This window comes from Boleophthalmus pectinirostris, unplaced genomic scaffold (assembly GCF_026225935.1).
Source record: "Boleophthalmus pectinirostris isolate CB_2022bp ecotype Guang Dong unplaced genomic scaffold, ASM2622593v1 HiC_scaffold_7, whole genome shotgun sequence".
NCBI lineage: Eukaryota > Metazoa > Chordata > Actinopteri > Gobiiformes > Gobiidae > Boleophthalmus > Boleophthalmus pectinirostris.
In genome coordinates, this window is record NW_026571473.1 from 12,203,463 (window position 1) to 12,229,737 (window position 26,275).

Sequence of the window (26,275 nt, forward strand, 5' to 3'; positions counted from 1 at the left end):
AAGAAACACAATGGTTTGAAAGATTTAGTTGCCAACATAAAGTTTTTGTCACTTATTATTGATTTATAGTGGTAGAACTTTTACTAAAGTAGTAGTAGTAGAAGTAGTATTAGTAGAAGTAGTAGCAGTAGTAGTAGTAGGTAGTACTAATAGTAGTAGACAGTAGTCGTATAAAGGTACGTTATCTGAAAACTACACTGTAGAACATAACTGAGTACTACCCACATACAGTTTCCTTCCTTTCCAAACTTTCCTCTACTGCATTGTGCTATTATAACGAAGTAGTAGAAGTAGTAGTAGTAGTAATTATAGCAGTAGTAGTTGTAGTAGCAGTAGTAGCAGTATAATTAATAGTAGTAGTAGAAGTAGTTTCTTTTTAACAAACTTTCCTCCACTGTGCTATTATAATGAACAAGTAATAGTAATAGTAGTAGTAGAAGTAGTTTCCTTTCAACAGACCTTCCCCCACTGTGCTATTATAATGAGGAGTAGTAATAGTAGAAGTACTAGTAGTAGTAGTAGCAGTAGTAGCAGAAGTACTAGTAGTAGTAGTAGCAGTAGTTGTAATAGTAGTAGTAGAAGTAGTTTTCTTTTAACAAACTTTCCTCCACAGCGCTATTAAAATGAACAAGTAGTAGTAGTAGTAGTAGCAGTAGCAGTAGTAGTAGTAGTAGCAGTAGCAGTAGTAGCAGTAGTAGCAGTAGTAGTAGTAGTAGCAGTAGCAGTAGTAGTAGTAGGTTCATGCAGCTAAAACCTGGAACAGTCTTCCTGAACATGTGAGACAGACTCTTCTGTGACGCTGTTTAAATCCAGGCTCAAAACATTTCTGTTTAACTGTGCATATAACTGAAAGGTTTTCATTCCGCACTCTTCTCTCCAATTTATGTCTCTATTTTTTAATTTTAATCTTCATGATTATTTATGTTTTGATTTGTTTTTATTATGATTTTAATGTATTTCTTATTCTGTAAAGCACTTTGAATTACTTTGTGTACGAATTGTGCTATACAAATAAACTTGCCTTGCCTTGCCTAGTAGTAGTAGTAGTAAAAAAGTAGTAGTAGTAGTAGTAGTAGTAGTAGTAGTAGTAGTAGTAGTAGTAGTAGTGGCAGTAGTGGCAGTAGTAGTAATAGTAGTAGTAGAAGTAGTTTCCTTTTAACAAACTTTCCTCCACTGTACTATTATAATGAACAAGCAGTAGTAACAGTATTAGTAGTAGTAGTATTAGTAGTAGTAGTTGTTGCAGTGGCAGTAGTAGCAGTAGTAGTTGTAGTAGCAGTAGTAGTAAGAGTAGTAGTAGTAGTTGAAGTAGTAGAAATAGTAGTAGTAGCAGTAGTAATAGTAGTAGTAGTAGTAGTAGTAGTAGTAGTAGTAGTAGTAGTAGTAGTAGTAGTAGTAGTAGTAGTAGTAGTAGTAGTAGTAGTAGTAGTAAGAGCAGTAGTAGTAGTTGAAGTAGTAGCAGTAGTAGTAGAAGTAGTAGCAGTAGTAGTAGAAGTACTAGTAGAAGTAATAGAAGTAATAGAAGTAGTAGTAGTAGTAGTAGTAGTAGTAGTAGTAGTAGTAGTAGTAGTAGTAGTAGTAGTAGTAGTAATAGTAAAAGTAGTAGTAGTAGCAGTAGTCGTACTAGTAATAGTAGTAGTAGTAGTAGTAGCAGTAGTAGAAGTAGTCGTAGTATTTTCCTTTTTCCAAACTTTCCTCAACTGCATTGTGCTATTATAATGAACAAATACAAGTGACTTTGGCATTTCTAAGAATAGAGCTTGCGTTAGTCTTTGTGCCAGTGAACAGTGAGTTTTATTTGTGAAGTCTGAATTTAACAGTCAGCATGAGGGAGAAAAAAAACTTTCATTAATTTCCAACCCCCCAGACTGATGTGGGATTGTCATTTTGACGCTCAGCAGGACTAAGGAGGTGGTGCCTGTCAAAAAATCTCCATGTTTATTTATAATGCAGTGCAGCTCACATCCCACAAGAAAAAAGAGAAATTATTCCAGAGTTATTTGTATGCATAAACTTTTGTTGAGTTTTAAGTGTCATTCAAACTGCCTTGTCATTCCCTAGCCTTTTGCATGGAAAATTTGCATACCACAAGCCTAATTTAAGTTTGTTTGTGGGTTTAAAAAGCATCTTATTAGCTATAGAAGAAATAAAATGGATACACAAAATGAACTAGAATACGAAGCAGTTCTACAACCAGACAGAGTTTAATGAAATGTGAGATTATTACACAGATGCGTGAACATAAGCCAAAAAATCCCAATCTTTGTATGTGCAAGGGCTGGATTTAAAGATGCACTACGGAACATTTCGAGTGATGTGTCCATAACCTCCTTGATTCTGTGGTTTGCCTGGAAATTTCCACAGTATGGCATTAGTCTTATCTGTCTCCAAGCGTGTGACACCACTTGGCAAATTCTATAGATAGATTAAGTGAAGAGGCAAACCCGCTCACAGTAAAAATGTGTTTTTTCATCTGTAATTGATTATATGTAAGACAGGTAAGTTTAATGTCATGTTGTGGATTCTTAAAAAAGACAAATGTGATGGATACCCCAGACAAAATAGTTACACCTTTAAGTAAGTCCAGTTGTTCAAAAGCTTTGTTCCAAACACACATGAATTTCAAAAAGTAAAAGTGACCCTTCGCTTGTCTTAATATAACCCTCATGGTACCACATTGCACACATTTTAAAGGTCCTATATTACACAAAATTGACTTAAAATTGTGAGCTTTAAGCTCTGTTCAAATGTTGTAACCTCAACAAAAACATACCCAGGGTTGTGTTTTTGAGATTGGCAATTCTCCTGATAGTGATTCGAGTGAAGGTTCTTATGAATAAATTGTAATCTGTTTATCTATCAATTTTAGTACGTCTGTCTTGGAAAACCGTGTGCTTTTATATTTTTAATATTTATTGTGATTTTAGCCAAGCGTGATGGATGAATTTAACTAATTGTTTATGGAACAAACCATTCTGCACTGGAGCACTGTGATACTTTTTTTAATTGTGTTTTTTATACCTGTTTATTGTGTATACTGTGGATGAATGAAATGTGAAATGTGGGACCTGTCTCTCAAATCTGCAAAACAAATTTACCTACGGGTACGAATAAAGCAACCTAATCTAACCTAACCTGGAGTTTAAAAACACAGTGGAGCACTTCCTGTATTAGTGTGTTTGAAGTAGAGCGTTTTCTGCCTGAAAAAAGACGCAGGGTTTGTGTATTGGGTTGGTTCAGTTCAGATAATAGAGGTTGGCGGTATAAATCCCACTCTTGACATAAACAGGATGGTGGTGCGATTCCAGCTGCTACAGATGAATGTTGTTGTTGTGTCCTTGGGCAGGACACTTAACCCACCTCACCCCTAGTGTCTATGTACCCTGTTGTATGAATGTGTCTGTCAATTGTTGAGTGGTTCCTTGAAGTAAAGCGCTTTGAGCCTTGAAGGTGCAAAAGCGCTATATAAAAATGTGACCATAAACATGTATGAATGAAACAAAACACAACTCCGACTATGTTTTTGATGAGGAAACAGCATTATAACAGATGAGAAAACAGTGTAATATGGGCCCTTTAAATAACTTAGAGCAATGTCCGTAAAACACCACCTGCAGAGGAATCATTTGTAGTTCACGATACTTGCTTTTAACATTGATTTTACACCACTTACTGTAGCATTACTGAACGTATTGGATAATTAATGGCATATTCATGAAAGTACTGTATATTGCCATCTATACAGGCCCCTTTCTGTATGTTTAAACAGGTCCAACCAAATGCTATTAGACCAACACTGACTACACTACACTATAAAGGTGTTGTGTGTAGATTTCTACTATAAAGTCTCCAAAGATGCTTGCTTTGGAGATCTCTATAGCTAGTCCGGATAAGATAAGCCTTTATTGTTTCCGCATTTGCCTCTTTTTTCATAGGCACACAGCTGAAGATCTGCCTGTACTGTCATACACAATTAGTTCAATTTTTCATTCATACATTTTTGTTTCAAGGACACTTTAGAGACCAAATATTTGTGGTCACCTATTGGCAAAATCAAGATGAGTGGATTATTGTTGTGCTTTTTTGCAAGCATCCCTCTAACAAGACTCAATTTCCATCACCATTCATTAGGGATGTAACAATAACTGAAATATCATATCGTATCATCAAAATATCACACGAATTATAAGTTTCTTTGCTTAAATTCATTGTTATGTTGTTGTGCAGAAGGAACTACATAGACCATGATGCTTTGCTCTGTTTCTGTTACATGAAATAATGTTATAAGCGCTTTTAAATGTTTTAAATTTGGATTATGAATCAAAGTTTTATCAAGGCATTTTAAAAGTGAAAAGCAGGACAATCGCAATTCTGTTAGACTCTGCAAAATATAATACCGTGATGCATATCGTGAAAATATCGTATTGCGACATTTGGATATTGTTACATCCCTACCATTCACAGAAAATAAATAATAAAAGATTTTGTAATATGTGCACGTCTCTGCCTTCATTGCGTTAAAAACCTTAGTGTGCTTGTTCATAGGTGCTTTGAGAGATAAACCAAATGTGGAAATGTCCTTTTACTTTGAATCTTGCTATTATAACATCGGATATTTTAAGATTGTAGTAATTTTCCCCCTTTATTTTAGACTGTTTCTATCAATTGTAAGCCAACACACACTGAAAACATCTGGACGACTACATGACAGATTATGGGGATTTCATTGTCATTAGATTCAATATTATACTGTACATTCATGGCTCAGTATGTTGCCAGTCATTAAGCTACACACATTTACACCTTACGCATGTTTACAAAAGTGAAGTTTGGAAAATGTCTTGTGGACTGTCCCGCAAAATATGGGATCAATATTTTTTTTGTTTTCGTCGTCAGGTGAAAATGACCGAACAAATTCAATCTTCTCAACACTATTTTCTTCATGTTTCTTGCAAGACACCTCAACAAACTATCATACATGAACAAAATAAAAATATTGTAAATTTTCCCTCATGGCGGAAAGGAAAAAAGTCCACTCTTTTTGGCAAAGGTTTGTCCAAAAGCAACTCTCTCCAAGCTACATTGTCCTCCTCATTCATGCTGTAGTCCTACTTCAGACAGTAGTAGAGTCTGTTTGGTTGTTGGAGCTGTCAATCATCGCTGCAGGAGTGGCACAGCCAGTGGGAAGAGGAGTAGGATGGTGGAGAGGCAGAGCTGAGGGGGAGCCGTGCCCTTCACTCCTTTGTTGTCCGGTGGGTAGGGGAACAAGCCCGCTCTGCTCCGAGTACACTGCCCACTGAAGCACATGCCGCTTCCTGATCCGCTGATGTCATCACCTACAGGGCCAAAGGACAAAACACAACTTTAGTCAACCGTGCAAGCCATGTCATCAAACTTCAAGCGCCAGTCTGGGTCCCAGTCTGGACGAAGACATGCATTCTGTGTTGAGAACGTTTCCCGAGATCAGGGATTTAAAACAGGAACAAAGAGAATGTTTGGTGAATTTTATCAAGGAGAAAGACATTATTGCCCTTCTTTCTACAGGATTTGTCGTATTACATATGTCATGGCCAAAGAGCAGTGATTGGTTAAATAAAAAAAGTATCCTCCTATCGAGCAAACTAATCCTAATGCTGTGAGGTCAGATGGTTTCCACAAAGTGAAACTGTCTGATGAATCAGGCTAACGTGCTGGGCCAGTGCTGGGTTATAAAACATATCTATATTTATAATATTGGAATAATTAATTATTAAGGAAAACAGTCACAAAACAGCCATTATGTCTGCCCTTACTTCATTAACACACATGTGGAACCAAGTAATAGACAATAGACAATTAAAACACTGCTACCTTAGATGTTCTGTCCAGTTATTTTATAGTATACTATGAATGAATTCAGAAATTGACAAAGAAAGATTTCAATATCTACCCCATATGTAACTCAGGTCCTAGTTTGATTATTTTCTTTATATTAATTTGACATGGACAAAGAGCAGCGTTGCATGTCCAAAGCCATATCAAATTATAAGTCATCTAGTTAAATATTCAGACTTGGTCCCTAATATAAAACAGACCAGGATTTGGGATTAGTTGCCAGTAAGAGATGATTTTGATTGATTGTTAGTGTAATTTTCAGACTCACTTGCGTCCTGGAAGTCCACGTCGTTTCCCTCCAGAGCGTTTTTCAGTCGGTTGCTCATGATTTTGAGCTGCATGATCTGCTGTCGGATTGTCATGTCCGGCTTTGTGATGTCCAGCTCCACCTCCGGGTTATTAATCTGACTGGCCAGACCATCTCCCATCACCTCCGGAAGATACCTGAGAGAGGGAGGGGAACAGGGAATGGGGGAGAGAAAGAGAGAGAGAGAAGTAGGGAGAAATAAAGGGAGATACAGGGGGAGATAGAGAGGGAGAGAAAGAGGGAGAAATAAAGGGAGGGAGGGGGCAGGGGGGTGGAGAGTGCAAGAGTTAAGGAGAGATAGAGAGAGAGGGAGAGAAGGAGGGAGAGAGAGAAAAATAATGAAGATCAAGGCTACTTTCCAAGTATCTTTTCAGAATCTCTTACTCAAATGCACACTGCTCTAATATTTTCGGTCTTTCGTTTTAAGATGCAAGGTCACATTATTATTGTGATTGATACTGTCACAAAATCTAATCAAAACAGTTTAGTGAGTCCAATTGTTTGTCTCAAGAATTGCTTCGATTGCTTTGTTATTGATTTAATTCACATAGCTACAACTGGCGCATTCTTCTAAGATGATGATTGACGTCTCAATTTCAAGAGATTACCTTGAAAACCTTCTATTATGGACCACTGCTGAGTGAATGAGGGATTGCACTCTACTAATCATTCCACTATTCCACTGTGCAATTAATAGAAAAAGGTCACAATTTCATGGAGCACTTTTCCACCTTTAAGACACTCAAAGCATCAAGGAAACACTCACCCATACACACACACACTAGTATATGCAGACACTGGGGGCAAAGGGGTTAAGAGTCATGCCCAAGGACACAGCAACAGCATTCATCTGTGGGAGTTGAAAGCACACTGCCCACCTGCTCTACCAAAGATGTTTATGTCGAGAGCAATAAATCAAAATATTAAAATGTTAAAAACAATACACATACACACCCACTGAAATGTTCCTCTATTTTTTGTCCAAGTCTAATTTTAATAGCAATGGCTGATTTAAACCAACAGGTGTCACTGTGGAGCTACATCTGAGCCCATCCATCAAAGTAAGCTCAGTAAGTATATTTCCTTAATCTTTCTCACAGTCAGCTGTTCGTCTGTATGCACGCTCACGCTCCTGTCTCACACACTCACACACTTATATTTTACGCTTTGACGATTACTTAGAGCAGAGCCGCCTATGCACTGAAGTGGGTTTGCCTCACTATAAATCAGATGGCCATAAACTGAGCATTTCATGGCATAAGGGGAGAGTGGAGTGGCGTGAAATAACATGTAGACATTTCAATGCAGCATAAAATTGTTCTCAAATCCATTATATAAGGACTGGAGGGGCACAATATGAACAAAGCGTAACACAGTGTACCAGACGCTTATCAAAAGGGTAAAGGCTGTGCTTGAACCCAAATACCCAAATCAAAGAAATAAGTTAATACAATGTGATTAATAAATGTACAGTTAAATTAGAGAGAAAAGCTAATTTCTAAATACAATATTTTTTTTATTTTTGTTTTTAATTTAACATTTCTAGTAAATACCATAAATACTCAATACCATAGACTGTATAAAGAAATGGACTAAGGGACGTCATCTATAGTATTCGGCAGTCAAATGAAGCTCATGAGGCTGGCAGTTATGGGGCAAATTTGAAGCTGAGTTCCATAATAGGAACAGGAATTGATTTACAGCAGTACAGCGAAATAAAGACACCAAGGTCAGAGCGGGTTATTACAAACATTTTAAGACCAAAATGAGGAGCCTGACAGCAGAAGTTAAGCAGAGAAGGATCACGTTTTTTCAATAGAAAGCGAACTGGAGCCAGAGTTGATGCAGTCTGAAGCGCGCCCAAGCTCACTTTTGGAAAACAGCAGACGTTTATGATCAATACATTAGCAATTATAAAATTGAGTAATATGTTTATTAAGGTGTTTATGTAGCTTTCTGGGGGAAGATTTGCCATCTGCTTGTCTCCATGGAGATGTTATTGCTTTGTCTGGAATGTTCCACAGTGTCACATTAAACTTATCTATCTCCATAAAGTCCAGCATGTGACGCCACAGAGCCAAGCTACAAGTCAAGAATTACAAAATATGAATGCTTTTGTGGGTATATTTGAGAAGAAACACTTGTACTTGAATAAATGCAAGAGATATAGATTTAACCCCATACGTAACATTCTGGACAAAGCAATTATATTTCCATGGAGACTAGCAGATGGCAAACCCCTCAACAGAAAACTTACAAATTGCACCAATGAAGCAAAATGAAGCATTATTTGTGATGGGTGGTCTCTTACCTTCCTTTGGACATTCCATTCCAGCATTTGTCTGGACTGGAGCCTTCAGCCACTTTACCGCACAGACCCACAGGGAGCTCAATCCAGTACTGACGCATCTCTCTCAGTTTAGTGGTGAGAACAGACACCTGAGAATACACAGAGACACACATAATAGTCAGAAAACCAGCCAAAAAAAACAAAACAAAAAACAGCAACATCTTTTGGCTCAGATTTATATTTTAAATGCATATACTCAATGGTAAATTCATGTTCTTTCATAGCATTTTCTCTTTCACTTTGGATTTGAATGTGATAAATAAAACAATAGTTCTGAAGGAGTAGGATCAACTATGCAGGTCTAGGCTTTTCTAATTTGACTTCAAAATGGCCCAGTATACATGCATTTTAGTAAAATAAATATACTAATGTGTGGAGTTTGTGGCATTATTAAATTTTTATGGACTAAATATAGACTGTAAAAAAGTGGACTAAGCACCCATAAGTCACCCATAGCGTTTAGTGCCACTCAAATGAAGCTCACGATGCTAATGGTTACAGCCAGGCTCTATATTATGAATAGGATTTTTTTGACGGACAAAATAGTGAGAAAAAACCCACCAGGATCATGAAGAGCGGGTTAATACGAACATTTTAAGCAGTTTCAGAGAGAGGAGCGACATGTTTCTAATCAATGTGAGTCAGTGGGAGCCTGGGTCAGTAGGAGCCGGGTGAGCCGCATGCGAACTTCCAGTTTGGAAGCTAAGCTAAGTCCTATTTTAGCTATGTCCATTTATATATACAGTCTATGTGTCCACCCCAAGCCTGCTTGCCTACCCATAAAAGTCACTGTACACTACTGATGTTTGGTTATTTAATGGAAGCTTGAATTAGGTGAGTGGCACCTTCTGCTGGCAGTATTGGGGACTGGAGATTTTTTAATAGATAGACATAATAGACTCAATAGATAGGTGTATTGCTAATGTAAATGTGATGCAAATAGATAACTTCAAAAACACAAAAGAACACTTCCAGGTTTTAGTTGAACCAAAGTCTTTGTATTGGATCAGACAAACTTGAGCTCCAAAAAGAAGGGGGAAAATATTCTACAGTGGCAAAAAGAAACAGTATGAGCATAACATATGCCTTTAAAATAATACCAGTTCCAGACAGACCTGCATTTCCAGTCTGATGCCAGCAGTGGGCGCTGGTTTGTTCTCTGAGGCGGTGAGTGAGCTGCTCTTCTTCTTCTGCTCCTGGACTGTGGGGGTCCCAGTGCCTGATTCCCCTGGAGTCCCACAGGTCTGGTACACCTGTCATGGAAAAGAACCGTTTGTACGTAAACACTTCAATTAGCCTCACACAATAAAACAAATAATAAAACAAGATAATGAACAAATAGTTTATAGGAATGATTCAGGTATACTTAATTAATACCCTAATTTCTAACCCCTTAATTAAGTACTACCAAGCTTGAATCATCACAATCTGAACAGAAAGAGCTGCCCGAGATGATTTGTGCTGTTAAACAAGCCTCGCACCCATGAAATTACAGTCACAGATTAGTTAGAATTATCCAACAGTTTTTCATCTCGTCACTCTTACCTTTTTTGTTGAAAATCAAACTCAAACCTAAGGTGTGTACGCTCGCATTAATCACAGGCTCCTAAAAATATGTGTTGTTTTTTGAGTTTTTGGCTGTGTGCTAATGTATGTCATTTCACCATAGATATACATGTAGAACCCCCAATTTAATCCCCCATTGTGATGTCACTGCAAAAAAAAGTATCAACAACATTTTCTTTAGCACTGACTGCCTACCTCTAAAGACACAGTGCAAAATAGAGTGCTTCTATTTTTTCCACTAGATGTCACTAAAAGAACACGAGAAACAAAAGGGATATGGATATTTTTGCCAAAGCTAACTGTAACTGTTTATATATTTTTTTTAAGAGCAACACTAAATACCCATTTAACTGTTGCCACTTTTATTAGCTAAATACAGCCAATGGCAAAACACTCGAGTCTCACTAATACCCTCCAAGAGATATAATTTCCTGAACATGATAATTAAACTGTTCACCCTTTGCCAAAAACTTTTATCAAAGGCGGTAATTTGAAATTCTACAACACAATTTCCTTGCGTAAGATAATCATGCTGAAAATTAATAGCCTTGTAATATCTTGTAATACATCTATTATGTTGGAGCTGGATACATAAGCACTTTGATTTTACCTTAGCAGTGAAGGAGTCCATGTTTTCCTTCAGGTAGTAAACAGCTTCATAGATTCGAGAGGGGATGGAGGAGAGGACCACGTCGAGACTGGGCTCTGTGCTGAAACTGGAGGCCACCTGGATCATGGTGTCTGTTTACACACACAGAAAAGACAAATAATAATATAATTGATTATTCCATCCATTAAAACAAGACAGTTAATGAGTTATATTTAAAAATGCAATAGTGAAGAATTACTACCAGATAATTTACATATGAAAACTGATGAACTGAAAAAGGGAATATAAAATGCAACATTAATATTAATAATGTGCTCATCTCATCAGGAAAAAAAATGTAGTGACTTCTACTGGGTTTTATAGACAGTAAGCAGTTTTTTTTGACAGCTTTGAGGTGTATATTCACTTAAAGGTCCTCTATTACGCAAAATGGATTCTTGTGAGCATTACGCCCTGTTACAATGTTGCTTATTAACATACCTGAATGTCTGAGTTATCTTTTATTATTAATCTGACTAAAGCCCAAGATCAAAATACTCTATTCCACCTTGTGATGTCATGAACAGGTTAACTGCAATTTTTTTCAGTAGAAAAAATTATTCACTAGAATTGGAAGATTGGATGATTTGGATCTGATTTGGATTTGATCACTGGATGATTTCAGCCCTGGATAAAACACAGTGGAGCACTACTCTTTATTGCCACATGACATGTTGAATGTTTTCTGTTTGAGAGAAGAACTCAGCCTAAATATGCAGGGTTTGTGTGTTAAACATGTGTAAATGAAACAAAACACAACTTGTGTTTTTAACAAGGAAACAACATTATAACAGATCAGAAAATAGTATAATATGGGCCTTTTAAATAATAATCGTCATGAACAACATTCAAATATATATATTTTTTTATTTGCCTTTGGTGCAGTGATAATATTTATGTCACCATGTTATGCTGTTGTTTTTAGGCAGGACACTTATCCTTTGGCAGCTCAAAGTGGCTGTGCGAATGATACATTTTCAAATTTAAATGCATGTATTTCTAGCAAGGGATTTGAGGTTTAAACTTTTTGAAAACGAGTGAATCCTTCAAGGCCTGTGTAAATGTATACAGAATATAGAAATACTTTCATAATCTACATTGAAACTAACACAATTTAAAACAGATATATGTGTAATTTTTTGTACACACCAATGAGATTCTGCCACTCAGAGTTGAGGTCGGCCTGGTTGGCGAGGCAGCCCTTCATGACGTTGAAGCAGTAGTTGGAGCAGGGCTTGACTGAGGCAAGACCGCGACAGTGAGGACAGTACACGAGCTTCATCAGAGCTTTCACACAGTCAGGGCTCAGAGCAACCTGCAAACAGCCAACCACACCAAACAGATCAGCATAATCCAATCTACTGCTTATCAGGGACTTTTACTGCCTGGTACACAGAGACAAGTACAGGCATATCCACTAGAGGGCAGTAATGGAGTGTTGAGAGTCAGGCAGGCAGAGACAGAAGGAAACGCTGGTGGTTTATCATCCATCAATGTCACAGGGAGATAAAGTCCATAAGAAAAATGTCTGGTTTCACACAGGGAAAGATGATGCAACGTGTAACAATTTGTAAGAGAAGAAATTACATGTGTTATGGTTTATTTTTGAATCCAGCCTACTTAAAGATTCACTGTGTAACTTTTCTACCGTCTGCTTCATTCTTGTCTCCATGGAGATGTTATTTCTTTGTCTGGAATATTCCACAATCTTGCACTGTACTTATCTTTCTTGCATTCATTAGTGTTTTTATTACTGTTTTTTTATTACTCTGAAGAACATCAATTGTTAGTGTGAGTGGGGCCACCTTTTCACAGATCTAACCTGTAACTGAGGGTGCAACTTTTCTGTTTCCACATATGTTTGTCTCCATGGAGATGCTATTGCTTTACCTGGAGTGTTTCACAATATGGCATTAAACACATCTATTTCCATGGAAACGAACAAGAAGTAGGTGACACTACTAGACCAAGTTACAGGTCAGGTCTATGGAGTGGTGACCCCACTGTTCATAAAAATGTAAGGTATTTTTACTCCAATAAGGAATCTGTAATTAGATAAATGCAAGAAAAGTTTAATCCTCTACTGTGGAACATCCCAAGACCAAGCAATAACATTTAACATGCAGGATCAAAAATGCACCAGAAATGTTACGTAATGCACCTTTAACCTTGGTGGCATCAACTACTAAGTTTAATGTCATGCTGTGGAACATTACAACAATAATATATCCATGGAGAAAAACAGGTGGCAGATCCTCCACCAGAAAAGTTACACAATACAACTTTAAACAAAGCATATGTTACGGAGAAGTTAAAGAGCAAAACAAGAAGAAAAGGCGTTGTCATTGTAAAAAAAAAAAAAAAAAAAAAAAGTAATAAGATAATTGTTAATAATTTCAAATGGCCCCGGTAAACATTTCAGAGACCTTTTATTGTTTGGACATAACAGAAATAATGTAAGGGAAGCACACGGAGCGGTTCTGACAGCTGCTTTGTCATGTCTGAATAGAGCAGCTTTGTTTTGATGACACTTAAGTTTTGATGCGTTTTGTGAGGTTGTGTTTTTGGGTGGAGATTTTATTTTCTGTGGCAGTTTGGGTGTGACCAGTGTACATCCATCACAGCTGCTTTACTGGGACTCAGCCCTCAGAGAAAAATACCAAAGACGGGAAATTATGTTTACGCGGTGTGTCCCAAACTCAGGGCAAGACGAAATACTCTATAAACTATTGGATCAGGGTTCAAGTACAGGGCTGGACTTTTTGACTAACATACTGTTTTCAATTTTATACACTACACTGTACTACTATAAACTCTGACTAAATGATCAAAGTTAAATTCATTTTTCGAGTAAAGAGTCCATCACCAGCTTGTCTTTATGGAGATGTTATTGCTTTGTCTGGTATGTTAAAGGAATGTTAAAACTGCACCTTTATTCCTTGTCATAAATTGTAATTTTTATTGAATTATACATATTTTAATTAAAGACATCTTGAACTTACATGTTACCTTGTCAAAATATAGCAGCTTTTAATGATGTTTTGAAATAATTATTGTACTGTCAAAAATTATCTACTTTTAAGTCATGTTTTTTGTTTTTATGATTCATGTTTTAAAAGCTTTATTTTTGAAAAGGGGTTGTGTGGTAGAACAAGTTTTCACATCACTCAAAACAAAAGTGAATAGATTTTTTTTTTCATATTTAAATCACATGTAACTAGAATAATCAACCCAATAACTAGATCTGATGTTTGGTGTGTTTACATGCACAAGAAAAATCTGATCATCAAACACCTAGTGACATGTGAAAGTTAATCAGTGGATTTTTAGAGTAACTGCTGTATTTGGAAGAGAAAGTGCAATGCATTTTAGAATTACTCTTTCAATCTTTAACATGTTCTCTTTGGTTTTTATCTTTGCTACATTAGTTTGCCCTTTTTTGAACAAAATACTTGTAAAAATTTGCAGAAGTGTGAACAGTGACAAAGAAATCAGATTACTCTCATCAGATGTAACTATTAACATGGCCTTTCAGTAATCTGATAACTCCAGAAATTAGGGAATGATGAGAGTTTTGGTGTGCATGTAAACACCACCACTGATTTCAGCCACTTAAACCACACATAAAATCAAATTAACTGCACATATACTTGGACAAGGTATGCAGTCTCTTCAGTATAAATTTATACTATATAGGGGTGTAACGATATCCAAGTCTCACGATACGATATCGTCACGGTATGAACCTCACGGTACGATATTTATTGCGATATCCTAGGAAAACTCACGATATGGTGGAGAGGCTCACGATTAGGGATGTAACAATATCCAAATCTCTCTGTACGATATTGTCACAACATACAACTCATGGTACGATATTTATTGTGATACTTTGTGGAGGCTAACAAAATTTAATGTGCTACTTTTTCCTCTAAAAATGCCTTGACAAGACTTAGTCCAAACTTAAAAGTGCTTAGAAATGTTATTTCTTCTTGTAGTCTACACTGAAATGAAGCAAAGGATCATGGTCTATGTAGTTCCCTTTGTCTTTTTTAGCTATTGCTGCACCATAACTCTTAATTTAAGCAAAGGGACTTGTAATTCGATATACTGTGATGGTCCACGATATTATTGTGAGAACTCTGACAATACGATATCACGATATTTCGGTTATTGTTACATCCCTAATACTATGTACTTCTTATTATTTTTATTAGTTGTTATTATAATGATCTGATCTTGTGTCTACTGTAATGTGTCAACCAAGAATATATATGTGTATTTTTTATGTGTAAAAGTATGACACAATGAAGTATTAAAAAAAAAAAAATCTCTGGAGTGTATATTTATACTCTGTTCTTGACAAACTGCCTATGACACAAACATTGACTCTGACTCTCACTTCTCGTCACTTTGAGTCTCACCTGTGACACCTTCCTCACCACGTCCCCACTGACGATGAGCCCCTGGACAAACGAACGCGCTGTGACGAAGGCCCGCACCACCTTCGTCTTCATGTCTCGTGGGACGTCTCCGAACGGACGCAGTGTCTCCTGTTGCTTGGCGACGCACTCCAGGTAGTCCTCAGATAGGATGACCTGCCAGACACAACCAGAGCTGTGAATGACGGGGAGGGGATTTTGGACAGCGCGACTTCATTAGACCACATCCCCGGGGCTGTTTGGAGCTTTGTAGAGGAACTGAGGAAGATGCATTTAGGGGACACATTTTGATAGTGTTTATTTCTAAGAATAGATTGTCTACTCTACATCAGTGTCATCTGTTTCTCAAACAAAAAAAATACTAAACTGGAGCAAAACAAGTAAAGAAATGGTGATCTTGATTTGATGTTTTATGACTGTGTGTAGTCTATGTTATAATCTAGTTTCATCATCAAAATACACACTCAGAGTTGTGTTTTGTTTCATTCAGACATGCTTAACACACAAACCTTTTTGATAAGGTAACAACATTATTAATAGAATGTTTTTATGTAAATATCTAAACTGTTTTTTCTTGTCATAGAATGGACTGAACTCACTGGGTGACCTCACAAGAGTCAATTTTGCGTAATATAGGACCTTTAACCATTCTTAGATTAACAAGACAAGTAAGTAAAGTACATACCTACTGAATTATGTTACAATTAGATTATTTCTTTTTTAGCAGCGTGGCCCCATGAAGATGTGCTTGATTTGCCTGTAATGTTCCACAGTATGGTATTAATCCCATCTATCTCCATGGAAACAAGCAGGTGACACCACCAGGCCAACCTGAAGTTCAGATCTGTCAAGAGGTCACTCCACTGACAGTTAGAACACATAAAAAAAAAAAGTTACACTTGTAATTTAATAATTACAAGACAGGTAAGTTTAATGCCATACTGTGGAACATTCCAGGCAAGGCAATATCTGGTAGTAGGCTCCCCCAATACAAAAGTTGCCCTTCTTTAATTCCAGGAAACAGGTCTGTTATTAGACCAAAAGAACCAAAAAAGACCACTCAGACATCAACACCTTTGTAGTTACACAGAGATGTTCTATTTAAAGACTTTAAAAAATGTTTTGCTTATCATAAGAATACAGAGCGGCGTTCATGGGGAAGTGATAATACCAGATGAGAAACATTGTAAGCCCAAGTGACACATCTAAAAATGGAATCTTATCAGCTTGTCACATTGGAGAAGTGAAACAAAACAGAAGCCAAAACTAAAGATGAGAGGAACGCTGTGAAAGACTATGTCAGAAAATAATTATGTAGACTTGACTCATTTTTATGCACGCTGCCAACAGAATCAATATTAAAGTCTGTAAGTAATATATATTGCAAACATATGACTACAGATATAAAGGGAAAATACACAGACAGTAGGTCTGGCATTTACATTTGTCAAAGTGTAGACTCATAAAAATGTACAGCCACAAAGATTGGACTACGAACTAAGTTATGATGGTTATATCTATAAAAAGTGGTACTACAAATAAGTTACTGTAGGTGCTGAAGAAGTTGGTGCTGGTTGTGTTTCCATGACACCTGAAAATGCTAGAGGTTAAATTTAAATCCACTTTATTTCTATAGCACATTTTATCATCAAAATTGTTTCCAAAGTGCTGCACATAAAAAGATAACATTCAAAACAACAAAAGGTATTAAAAATAACAGAGGGTATAAATGCCCAATTTAACCTTGCCAGTCCTAAAAGACTAAACGCAGTAAAGTCAAGTAAAAGCAAACTCGTAAAAGGTTAAAGGAGCACTGTGTAACTTTTCTGGTGGAGGGTACGCCATCTGCTTGTCTCCATGGTGATTGCTTTGTCTAAGATTGTTTCACAGTATGAGATTTTTTAATTTCATGCTGTGGGACATTACAGGCAAAGGAGACAAGCAGGTGCAGGAGAACATTATTGCTTTATCTCCGTTGTTTCACTCTATGCAATGTTTAATGCCCTACTGTGGGACATTTCAAGCAAAGCAATAACATCAAAATGAAGACAAGCAGGTGTTCCAGAAAAGTTACACATTGGATCTTTAAAAATGAGCAAGAATGTAGGTTCACAAGAGTCAGTTTTGTGCAATATACGACTTTAATATCTTTGTAATCACAAGTTGTTTTTTTTTACTTACGTCAGAGGGGGCGGAGCTCTTGAAAGTGCGTTCCAGGAGGCGGGACCAGAAGTCGGAGAGAGTTTCGTCCAGGTTGAGAGCAGAGCCGCGGTAGTACTGTCTCAGGTCTGTGTAGAGGTCCCCAAACAGACGGGTGTTCTGGGAGTACAGGGGACCAAGGGGGGCCAACTTCTCCTGCAGGGCACGCTCCGAGTGACTGTGCAGCTCCGTGAAATACACTGAAATATAACAAAAAAAACAAACAAAAAACTTAATATATTCCTATCCATGTATACAGTACTCTACTACAACAGAAGAGGAAAATAAACAGGTTCAGACTTAAGCTGCCATCACAATTGTCATGATTAGGTCCATGGTCTTGACTTGGTTTGGTCCTGTTCTAGTCCGGGTCTAGTCCAGGTTTAGCTCCGGGTTTAGTCCTATAGTTTTGATGTGGTACGTGCAAGTATGAATGCACCCTTTTAAGGAAACAATGTCAAAACAAATGATGTAATCAATTAATAAAATATAAAATTGTGTACACTTTTTAAAAATGCCTAGTCTGGGGTGTAGCACCAAATTTTGGGCCCTGGATACACGTTTTAGAATAGTTTCTGAACCAAATAGCCATCATAAGTAGGGGTGTGCAAAAATATCGAAATATTGATATATCGTATCGTTTAATGTGATGATACAGTATCAGTATCATGGGCTGCTGTATCAATATATCACCAAGAGTATTTTATGCAATTACTTTGTTACAGTGCTACAGTTTTGTTGCTTGTTTGGTGGAAGGAAACTCATTTATGCGACACATTTGACATTTTCACCATTTGGATGAGTAAAATGGGCTTTTTTGATATTAACTTTACACAAGTAGTGGCTTAACAAAGGCTTTTAGTATCACAGCCATTTAGCCCTAATTTTTTTTGAACCGTATCAAATTGATCATATCAAATAGAAAGGGCACTGTATTGAGATATGTATTGTATCGTGGCCTATATCGAGGTACGTATCTTATCAGCAAATTCTTAATGATACCAAGCCCTACTCATAAAGCTGCTCAAAAATGGAAATAGAAAAAAATCAAGAATATTCAAATCATTATCATTAACTATTCTTACAGAGAGTGAAAAGGTGAAATGAGATCAGGAGAAATGAAATGAGATCCATTATAAGTGCATATTGTTGACCATACACACATATGATAATACTGTTTAAATCACCCTATTACTGAAGGGTTGTTTAAGAGCATTTTAAGAGAAGATGGAGTAAAGCAGCAGAGGTTGTACAGTGACTAAAGGATCTGTGTTTGTGGTGAACCGGTCCAGGCTTTTCCTCCTGCTTCAAAGGCTGTGGGCTGGTGCCAGTCGCTCTAACCAAGACCAGATGGAGCTCACTACATCACTGCTCCTGAGGTGGCCACACTAATAATAATAACACTGTCTCCTACTGCAATCTGCTCAGCCCTCACTAAATGTTCCTCTTGTAATTACAGGCAGAGATCTAGTTAAGGCTGTAGTCGACAAATGAAAGTCTTGGTTAACTAAAGTCTAAAGTCAAGCGCAGCGAATAACCAACAGAATGACGGTGGTCTTAAAATGATCAGTATCTTCCACAAAAAGTACGGTAAGAGAAGCAAAAAGGCAGATTAAACTGTTCAGTCACTCAAAATTACAGCTCCATGTATTTCATGTCATTTCTGCAGTTATGCATAAAGCCTAATAAAGTAGTTAATCCAATGATAAATCAATTAAAACACCATTGAGTGATTAACTGACTAAAAAACTACGGCTACTACTCAGGATGCACTGATAACGGTACTGGAATTGAATATCAGCACCAATACTGGATCATTATTATAATTATCATAATCATATCGGTTCAGCCTACATATATCCTGGTTTAATTAAATGTAATAAGAATAACAACAAAAGAACAATTTGATTTTGACCTTGAACATCTTATAACATTTGAACTTTTATGCATACAAAGCTGTTCAGTAGTTATTTGACAGACAAATAACAGTTCCATAACACTATTGGATCTCTTGTGTAATAAATTAATTGTGTTTTAAGGAAATCCTAGTAAGTGGCATTTTCATTCTTTGCACTGGTCCTGGGTAATTTCCTGTATTGGTAGATACTTAAACTCCGGACTCAAAATGCTGGATCGGTGCAATGAGATATAAATGCAAGTCTGTTCAACAAAGCATACTGAATTTGTCATTGTAGATTAGTTTAATTTGAGATATTTATTGACCTAATCCTAAAACAAACAATGACATTACATTGCTTACTGCTATACTTTTACTCAAGCACATTTGTAGATGTGTGTAGTATCTATCCACTTCCCTCTAGTCTTATCTGTCTGTGGACCTGTCATTAGCAGAGACACTTCTTCACCTCTCTCTCTCTGCTTGTCTCTTCCTCTCCTCCTCCTCCCTCCATCCCTGTCCTCTCCTCAGATGCCGGGTGATCTGTGGACTCCTCAGTGGGTCAACTGCTCATTAGCTGAACCAGCCACTGCCCTGGGGGACGCCTGTATGTTTGTGTGTGTGTATATATATATATATATATATATACACACACACACTCTCTTATATCTGTATATGTGCGTGTGTGTGTGCACGTGTGTGTGTACACGTGTGTGTGTACGTGTGTGCGGGGCGTGTGTGCACGTGTGTGTGTGCGTGTGTGTGCGGGGGGTGTGTGTGTGCATGTGTGTGTGTGTGCATGTGTGTGTGTGTGTGTGCGCGCGCACGTTCAGATCAGGGCATCAGCTTATCACATTTCATTGTGTCTGGCTGACTCTGCTCTCATTATAGGACCCAGTCAGCGGTCTCTTAAAACTCACATTCCCTTTTTGCACACACCCATCAAAGCTTCAGCATCGAGCAGAGAAACAGCCAGGGCATGTGGCAAACTAAGCAAACATGGAGTGTACAAATGTCATTCACCTCTACACTGCAATTTCCAAATGAGTTATTTTTATTATTATATTTAGAAATGTTGTCATAATGACAATTTAGAGGTCTTATTTGATGCAAAATTGTCTCTTGTGAGCTTTTAGAGCCATGGTAGAATGTTGTTATCTCATCAAAAACATACCTGGAGTTGTGTTTTATTTCATTCACATGTTTGAGTAATCATGCATTATTAGGTTCTCTACATCTCAAAAGCTCAAAATGGTCTGATCCACCTTGTGATGTCATGTGGTGGTAGTTTTCAAATTAACAGCTACCTTTAAGCAGAAATGGGCAATTCCAGGGTTGAAATTATCCAAATGATTTTAGTGAAGGTGTATGGAGTTCAACCCCTTAACACCCGAATTTATATAGATGTATATAAATGTGTGTGTGTTTTTGTCTTTAAGCAGATGGCAAATTAAGTTGAGATTATTAATTTATTTTAAATAAATACATAAATAGAAATTTGGGTATCTTGTAAATTTTTGACAACTAGAAACAAGTGCTTGCCAAAGGTTCCTAGGAAGGTACTGCATATGCACTAACCGGCATTGGGGGAATGCAGCTGCTATCTTGGCTTTTATCTAGATCCAAATGGTTTGTCTCATATTTGTGACACTTGGCATTAAGGGGTTAAAAACACAGTGGAGCACTTCCTGTATTACCACATGAAATCACAAGGCTGTTTGAGAGAAGAACATGCTGGATTTCTGTGTTAAACATTTGTACATGAAACAAAACAAAACTCCAGGTATGTTTTTGATGAGGAAACAACATTATAACATAGATCAGAAAATAGCGTAATATGAGCTCATTTAAGTAAAATATAAATCCTCAAAATCGGGTATATGACAGGATTGGAAACTAAGAAAAGCATGATTTAAGCACTTTTGAATACATTTACTTATTTTGCCAGTCTAGAATTTGGGGGTTGTTTCAAGGTATTTCCAAATGGTTCCAATTTTCTTTTTCTTGTTTTAAGCCAAATGATCTGTACATGAAATAAGTTAAGATTTAAAAGTGAGCATTTTCTTACTCTTTGACTTTTATATTATAATCTAAGATCCTTCAGTGCCCAGAAGTGTTAAAGAATCACTGGTCGGACCCAAATATGCAGAGGGAAAAAAAAAGTATTTTATTTACAAAAAATAGTCTTGGCGGGGGGATAGATTCCAGGGGAGGCAGGACGGGTCCGGGTTGGCTGCAGATGGGAGGTCTGTGGAGATGGATGCTGACCGGAGGCTTACAGAAACTGGTGGTAACGGGATGAGGCTGGCTCCAAAACGGAATAACACTTAGTTGACGGAACGATCTGGCACTGGAGAGCAGGTCAGCAGGTCTTTTATTGCAGGAGATGATTACTTGACGAGGATCAGGAGTGGAGCTCAGCAGGTGAGTGATTGGGGTCCGCCCAGGAAAAACCAAATAGGGTAAGAAGAGAAGGAGCAGGGAAGGGAGGGGTAGGAGGGGCAGGATGAAACCCTCACAAGAAGTTCATCTTAAACCCAGTGTTTCCCATAGTTTCTGTTCAGACTATGGTGGTACAAATACTTTCTATATTTAATCATTTACTTTTATGCAATTTGTGGATCTTAAATGCCACTTATTGCCTCTATTTCATATTTCAGCAGTCTTTCTGAGCTGTATAGTTACTTTTTATGTTATAGTGCATATGGAGCAACAAAGTGAAATTTGGTCATGTGTAGTCCATGTTCTGTAGAATACGGGGGACAGTTTTAGACTATGGGAGGCCATCATAGCCTCTTCACTTAATGGTAAACTCTGCTTAAACCCTCGCATTTCTCACTTTCCTGATGTTTTCCTATATATTCTATTTATTCACTGAGATAAGTTTATAAGCAGCTTTCACAACATTTTAGTTCCCAGCACAGCTAACAACAACTAGCGCATGAGTTCACAACAAATAAAACACTGAATAATTAGATGCAGACAGTCTGATATAAACCCAGAGTGCTGATTTGATTCTGTCTGCTGGAACAACTCATCTGTTAGGTTACGTATGCCTTTATTGCCCATGTACAGAGAAATATGTCCTCTGGATTTCACCCATCCTTTAATGCTTTTGGGTCAAGCTGTCAGAAGCAGAGACACGCTCGGGGACCCATCTCCAGATCTTGAGCTAAGCTTGGTCAGGACTATCTTAGCTGAAAAAATGTACCTCTTAACCGAATACCTGGAGAAAACCCACCAGACACAGGAGATGCATACAAACTCTGAACTGAGATGCCCGGGGATTGAACATGAAACATTTTTGCTGTGAGGGGAGAATACTAGACACTCAGTCTTCATGCCAATTTTACTCCCAAATGAGGAAAAGCCTGGTTTCCTTATTTATAACATGGTAATTTCATTTGAATAATACAAAAGAAAAGCAGTACCTAATAATGTTTAGTAATTTTTTGAACACGTTATATTACACCAAAATCTGCAACAATACTAATTTTATCTGTATGTTTCCATGACATTTATATATAAGAGATTACATTAACATATACAGTAATAGGTCAATAGAATGTTGTAATGTCCAACAATTCTGAGCTCAAGCCTTTTAACATTGAGATTCCTGTTTGCAGTGCTGTGTTGTAGCACTATCTCCACTCCCCCTAATGAGTCCCAGTGCTTCAACACACACGCACGCACACACATAATAACACACAGACACACACATTGCGGTCTGTGGAGGATACTGACTGTCAAAGCTCCGGTGCAGAGCGTGGAAGGAGGCCTGCACCGAGCGGCCGGCCTCTCTGATCAGCCCCTCCGTCTCCCGCGTGCTCAGACCGGCCAGGTTCTCCTCCATCGCACTGGTGCAGCAGGTGGGGCCCTGGGGACACATGCGCAAGTGCTCACCTGGAACACAACACACACAGAGAGAGAGAGAGAGGTCAGTTTGTATTACAGTGTGGGTCATAGATTTAATCATTCATTTCAGGGTTATTGGGGAAACTTGGTAGTAACAGGTAGATGTGGATTTTTTTTTCTTTTCAAATATAACATCTGAACACTAATCAAAAAAAGTTTGCAAAAAGAGATTATAAATAGATGCATATAGTCTTTTAATAGGTGTTTAAAGTGATATTTCTGGACTGTAGTGGTTCATTTTATGGTCCATTCACTTTTTATTTGATAATTGAACCTCAACGTAGAAATGTCACAGTCTGATGGACAGGTAAATTAGATAATACATATTCATTTACATTACGCTTTTAACACCTATTTCAGTTGAAGTATTTACTGTAAACTCGGTCTTTCGTTTATACAGAACAGAAAGTTAGTGCTGTAACAAAGTCATTTTGCAGAACAATAATCATTCCCAGAGTTGTGTTTTGTTTCATTCACACATGTTTAACACACAAACCCCTGCATATTTAGGCTCTTAGTTCTTTCTCAAATAGAAAACACTCTCTTCCACTTTGTGATGTGGTAATACAGGAAGTACTCCTCTGTTTTTGGATTATTTCAGTCCTGGAATTGCTAATCTCTCCTGAACTAAAGGTAAAAGCAATATTGATGCAGTATAACAATGCAGGATCACCAAATACAATGATATCATGACACGTCAAAGGGATAGTCTGGAATTTTGGACATAGGACCTCATTTCCTAGTGAGCCAGAGTGTTGGAGACATGTGGAGACACTTTTTAAAATATTCCATCCAGTCCTTGTTTTTGCAGAGGTCGCTGGTGCTAGGCTAGTGCATGTCAATGGCCATAGTTAGCCTGCCGCTAAAAACAGTCTTACCCACTCCACCCAAAGAAAATCTGTTATATATATGTATGTCGATAGAATAATTATAGAAATAAAACCAACTTTGCATTTGAAGGATTTATGTCTGAGCAGCAGCAGTGAGCAGCAGTGACTTGTACTTCCTGATTCCTATCTTACTAGCAAAGTAAAATTCCGCCGCTGCTGAGAAAATAGTCCCTCAACATGTGACGATTCATGCGATGCAAGGTTAGTTTTATTTCAAACATTATTCTGTCAACACAGACATTTACGTCGACAGTCTGGTGTAATAATAGATTTGCTTCAGGTGTATTGTGGAGTGGGTAAGACTGTTTTTAGTGGCAGGCTAACTATGGCCATTGACATGCACTAGCCTAGCACCAGCGACCTCTGCAAATGCAAGTGTCTCCACATGTCTCCAACACTCTGGCTAACTAGGAAATGAGGTCCTATGTCCAAAATTATGTACTGTCCCTCCAATATCTATATCTGGTAACAGCCCTTAGCATTTTAATAGATATACCATAGCAACCAAATGATATGGGCTGTTAATCCTGTAACATAATAACATAACATAATGCTATGGGAACAACAAGACCTTAAGATGTCATTGAGGCATATGGTCAATAACACGCATGTACAATAATAACCCCCACGTTAATTAAACAAACAAACTGGAAGGCACGTTCACCTGCAACACGGCACAGACCTCGATTAGACATAATTAGTGTAATCATATTCATTTGTTTTAATTATTCATTACACTGGAACATTTATTTTAAAATGATACTTTAAATGGATTACAGCATCTAAAGCATGTTGAGTTTTATTATGGTTAAGTACAGTAATGGATACAGATTGAGCAGCTAATTTCTTTAAACATAAGCATAATCTGTTTAAGAATTCACAACCTTAACATATGAAATGGTTTATTCATAATTAACAATATGCCATGAAATTGTAGGAAGTTGTATGAAGTTATATTTACATACAACTACACACAGTTTACATGTACTCATTAGTAATAATTAGTGAATGTGTAATTAGCTCCATAACATTTGCATATTATTTATCTATAAGCATGTGTTTTGCTTAAGTTCATTGTAACTTTTCTGCTGCTGCGTTCGTCAAATGCATTATCTGGAATGTTTCACAGTATGATATTAAACCTTTATATGTCCATGGAGAAAAGCAGGCCAAGTTACAGGTCAGATCTATGGAGAGGTGACCCCGCTTACAGTCAGAATGTTTGTTTTTCTAGGTCTTTTTGAGCTATACCTGTATGTGAATAAATGAAAGGTAGCGCTGTTTAATGTCATACTGTGGAACATTCCAGGTAGAGCAGTGACATATCCATAGAAACAAGCAGGTGACGGACCCCCAACCAAAAAGTTACACAGTGTACCTTGATGATTTAAATGTTCAGGGTGTATTTTGGTGTTTACCGAGGGAACAGGAAGCTGAGTCAAACATGGATATTGTGAATGCCAGATGTGAGGTTTAATGAGGCGTGGATAATTGGTGCTTTTCATTGATCTGACGCTAAACGTGTCTCTAGATGTTCAAAGTCATCTCCAGACGCCACACTTGCTATTTTACATTTGCACTTGTAAAAAAAAATGATAATCTGCAATGAGGGCGTGTAGTGTACTACCAGCCAGAATCATGACATAACTGTTTACTGTTCATACACATTATAATGGGTATGTGACAATTCCTCTAAGTATTTTTTAGGGCTGTAGTCAACTAAAGAAATTCTTGAACAATTTAAAGTTGTAATGTTTAACTTTTCTGGTGGAGAGTCCGCACCTGCTTTTCCCTATAGAGATATTGGGCCCGATCTTGCATGCATACTTGCATTGTTGGGCTCTGGAGCTGTTTTATTGTACTCATATATAACTTTTCCCCACACTCCGCTTTGCTGCCTGATAATGAGGCAAAGATTGCACACATTACCCACACTGGCAGTGCTTTTAAATGTCACAGGGGTCACAGATTGGTTCAGATGCCGTCACAGTGTATACGTACTTGTACCATCCCACTCCAGCCTCCAGCAGCGAAGTGCACCCCGACCTGGACACACTCCCTCCTTAGCGCCAGCACTAATACTAAGATTGGGGGCAAGACTGGGCCCATTATTGCTGTGTCTGAAATGTTTCACAGTATGGCATTAAACCTTTCTATCATTCATCATGAAGACTAAAGCAGGTCAA

The 26,275-nt window shown here is 37.6% G+C and overlaps 1 protein-coding gene across 2 annotated transcripts in view; it reads right to left on the reverse strand.

Moving 5' to 3' along the window:
• Nucleotides 1–2,196: 2,196 nt before the first annotated feature.
• The window catches only part of LOC110172289 (glypican-1-like), a 73,904-nt gene continuing 49,825 nt past the window's right edge, over nucleotides 2,197–26,275 (reverse strand). For both annotated transcript variants that reach the window (XM_020938128.2, XM_055165222.1), the window contains 9 exons: nucleotides 23,029–23,187; nucleotides 17,370–17,587; nucleotides 15,171–15,344; nucleotides 11,896–12,061; nucleotides 10,708–10,838; nucleotides 9,647–9,784; nucleotides 8,493–8,620; nucleotides 6,143–6,318; nucleotides 2,197–5,336 (listed from right to left, as the gene is read on the reverse strand). In XM_020938128.2, the coding sequence (XP_020793787.1) occupies nucleotides 5,155–5,336; nucleotides 6,143–6,318; nucleotides 8,493–8,620; nucleotides 9,647–9,784; nucleotides 10,708–10,838; nucleotides 11,896–12,061; nucleotides 15,171–15,344; nucleotides 17,370–17,587; nucleotides 23,029–23,187 (1,472 nt within the window). In that variant the 3' untranslated portion in view covers nucleotides 2,197–5,154. The remainder of the gene's footprint in view (nucleotides 5,337–6,142; nucleotides 6,319–8,492; nucleotides 8,621–9,646; nucleotides 9,785–10,707; nucleotides 10,839–11,895; nucleotides 12,062–15,170; nucleotides 15,345–17,369; nucleotides 17,588–23,028; nucleotides 23,188–26,275) is intronic.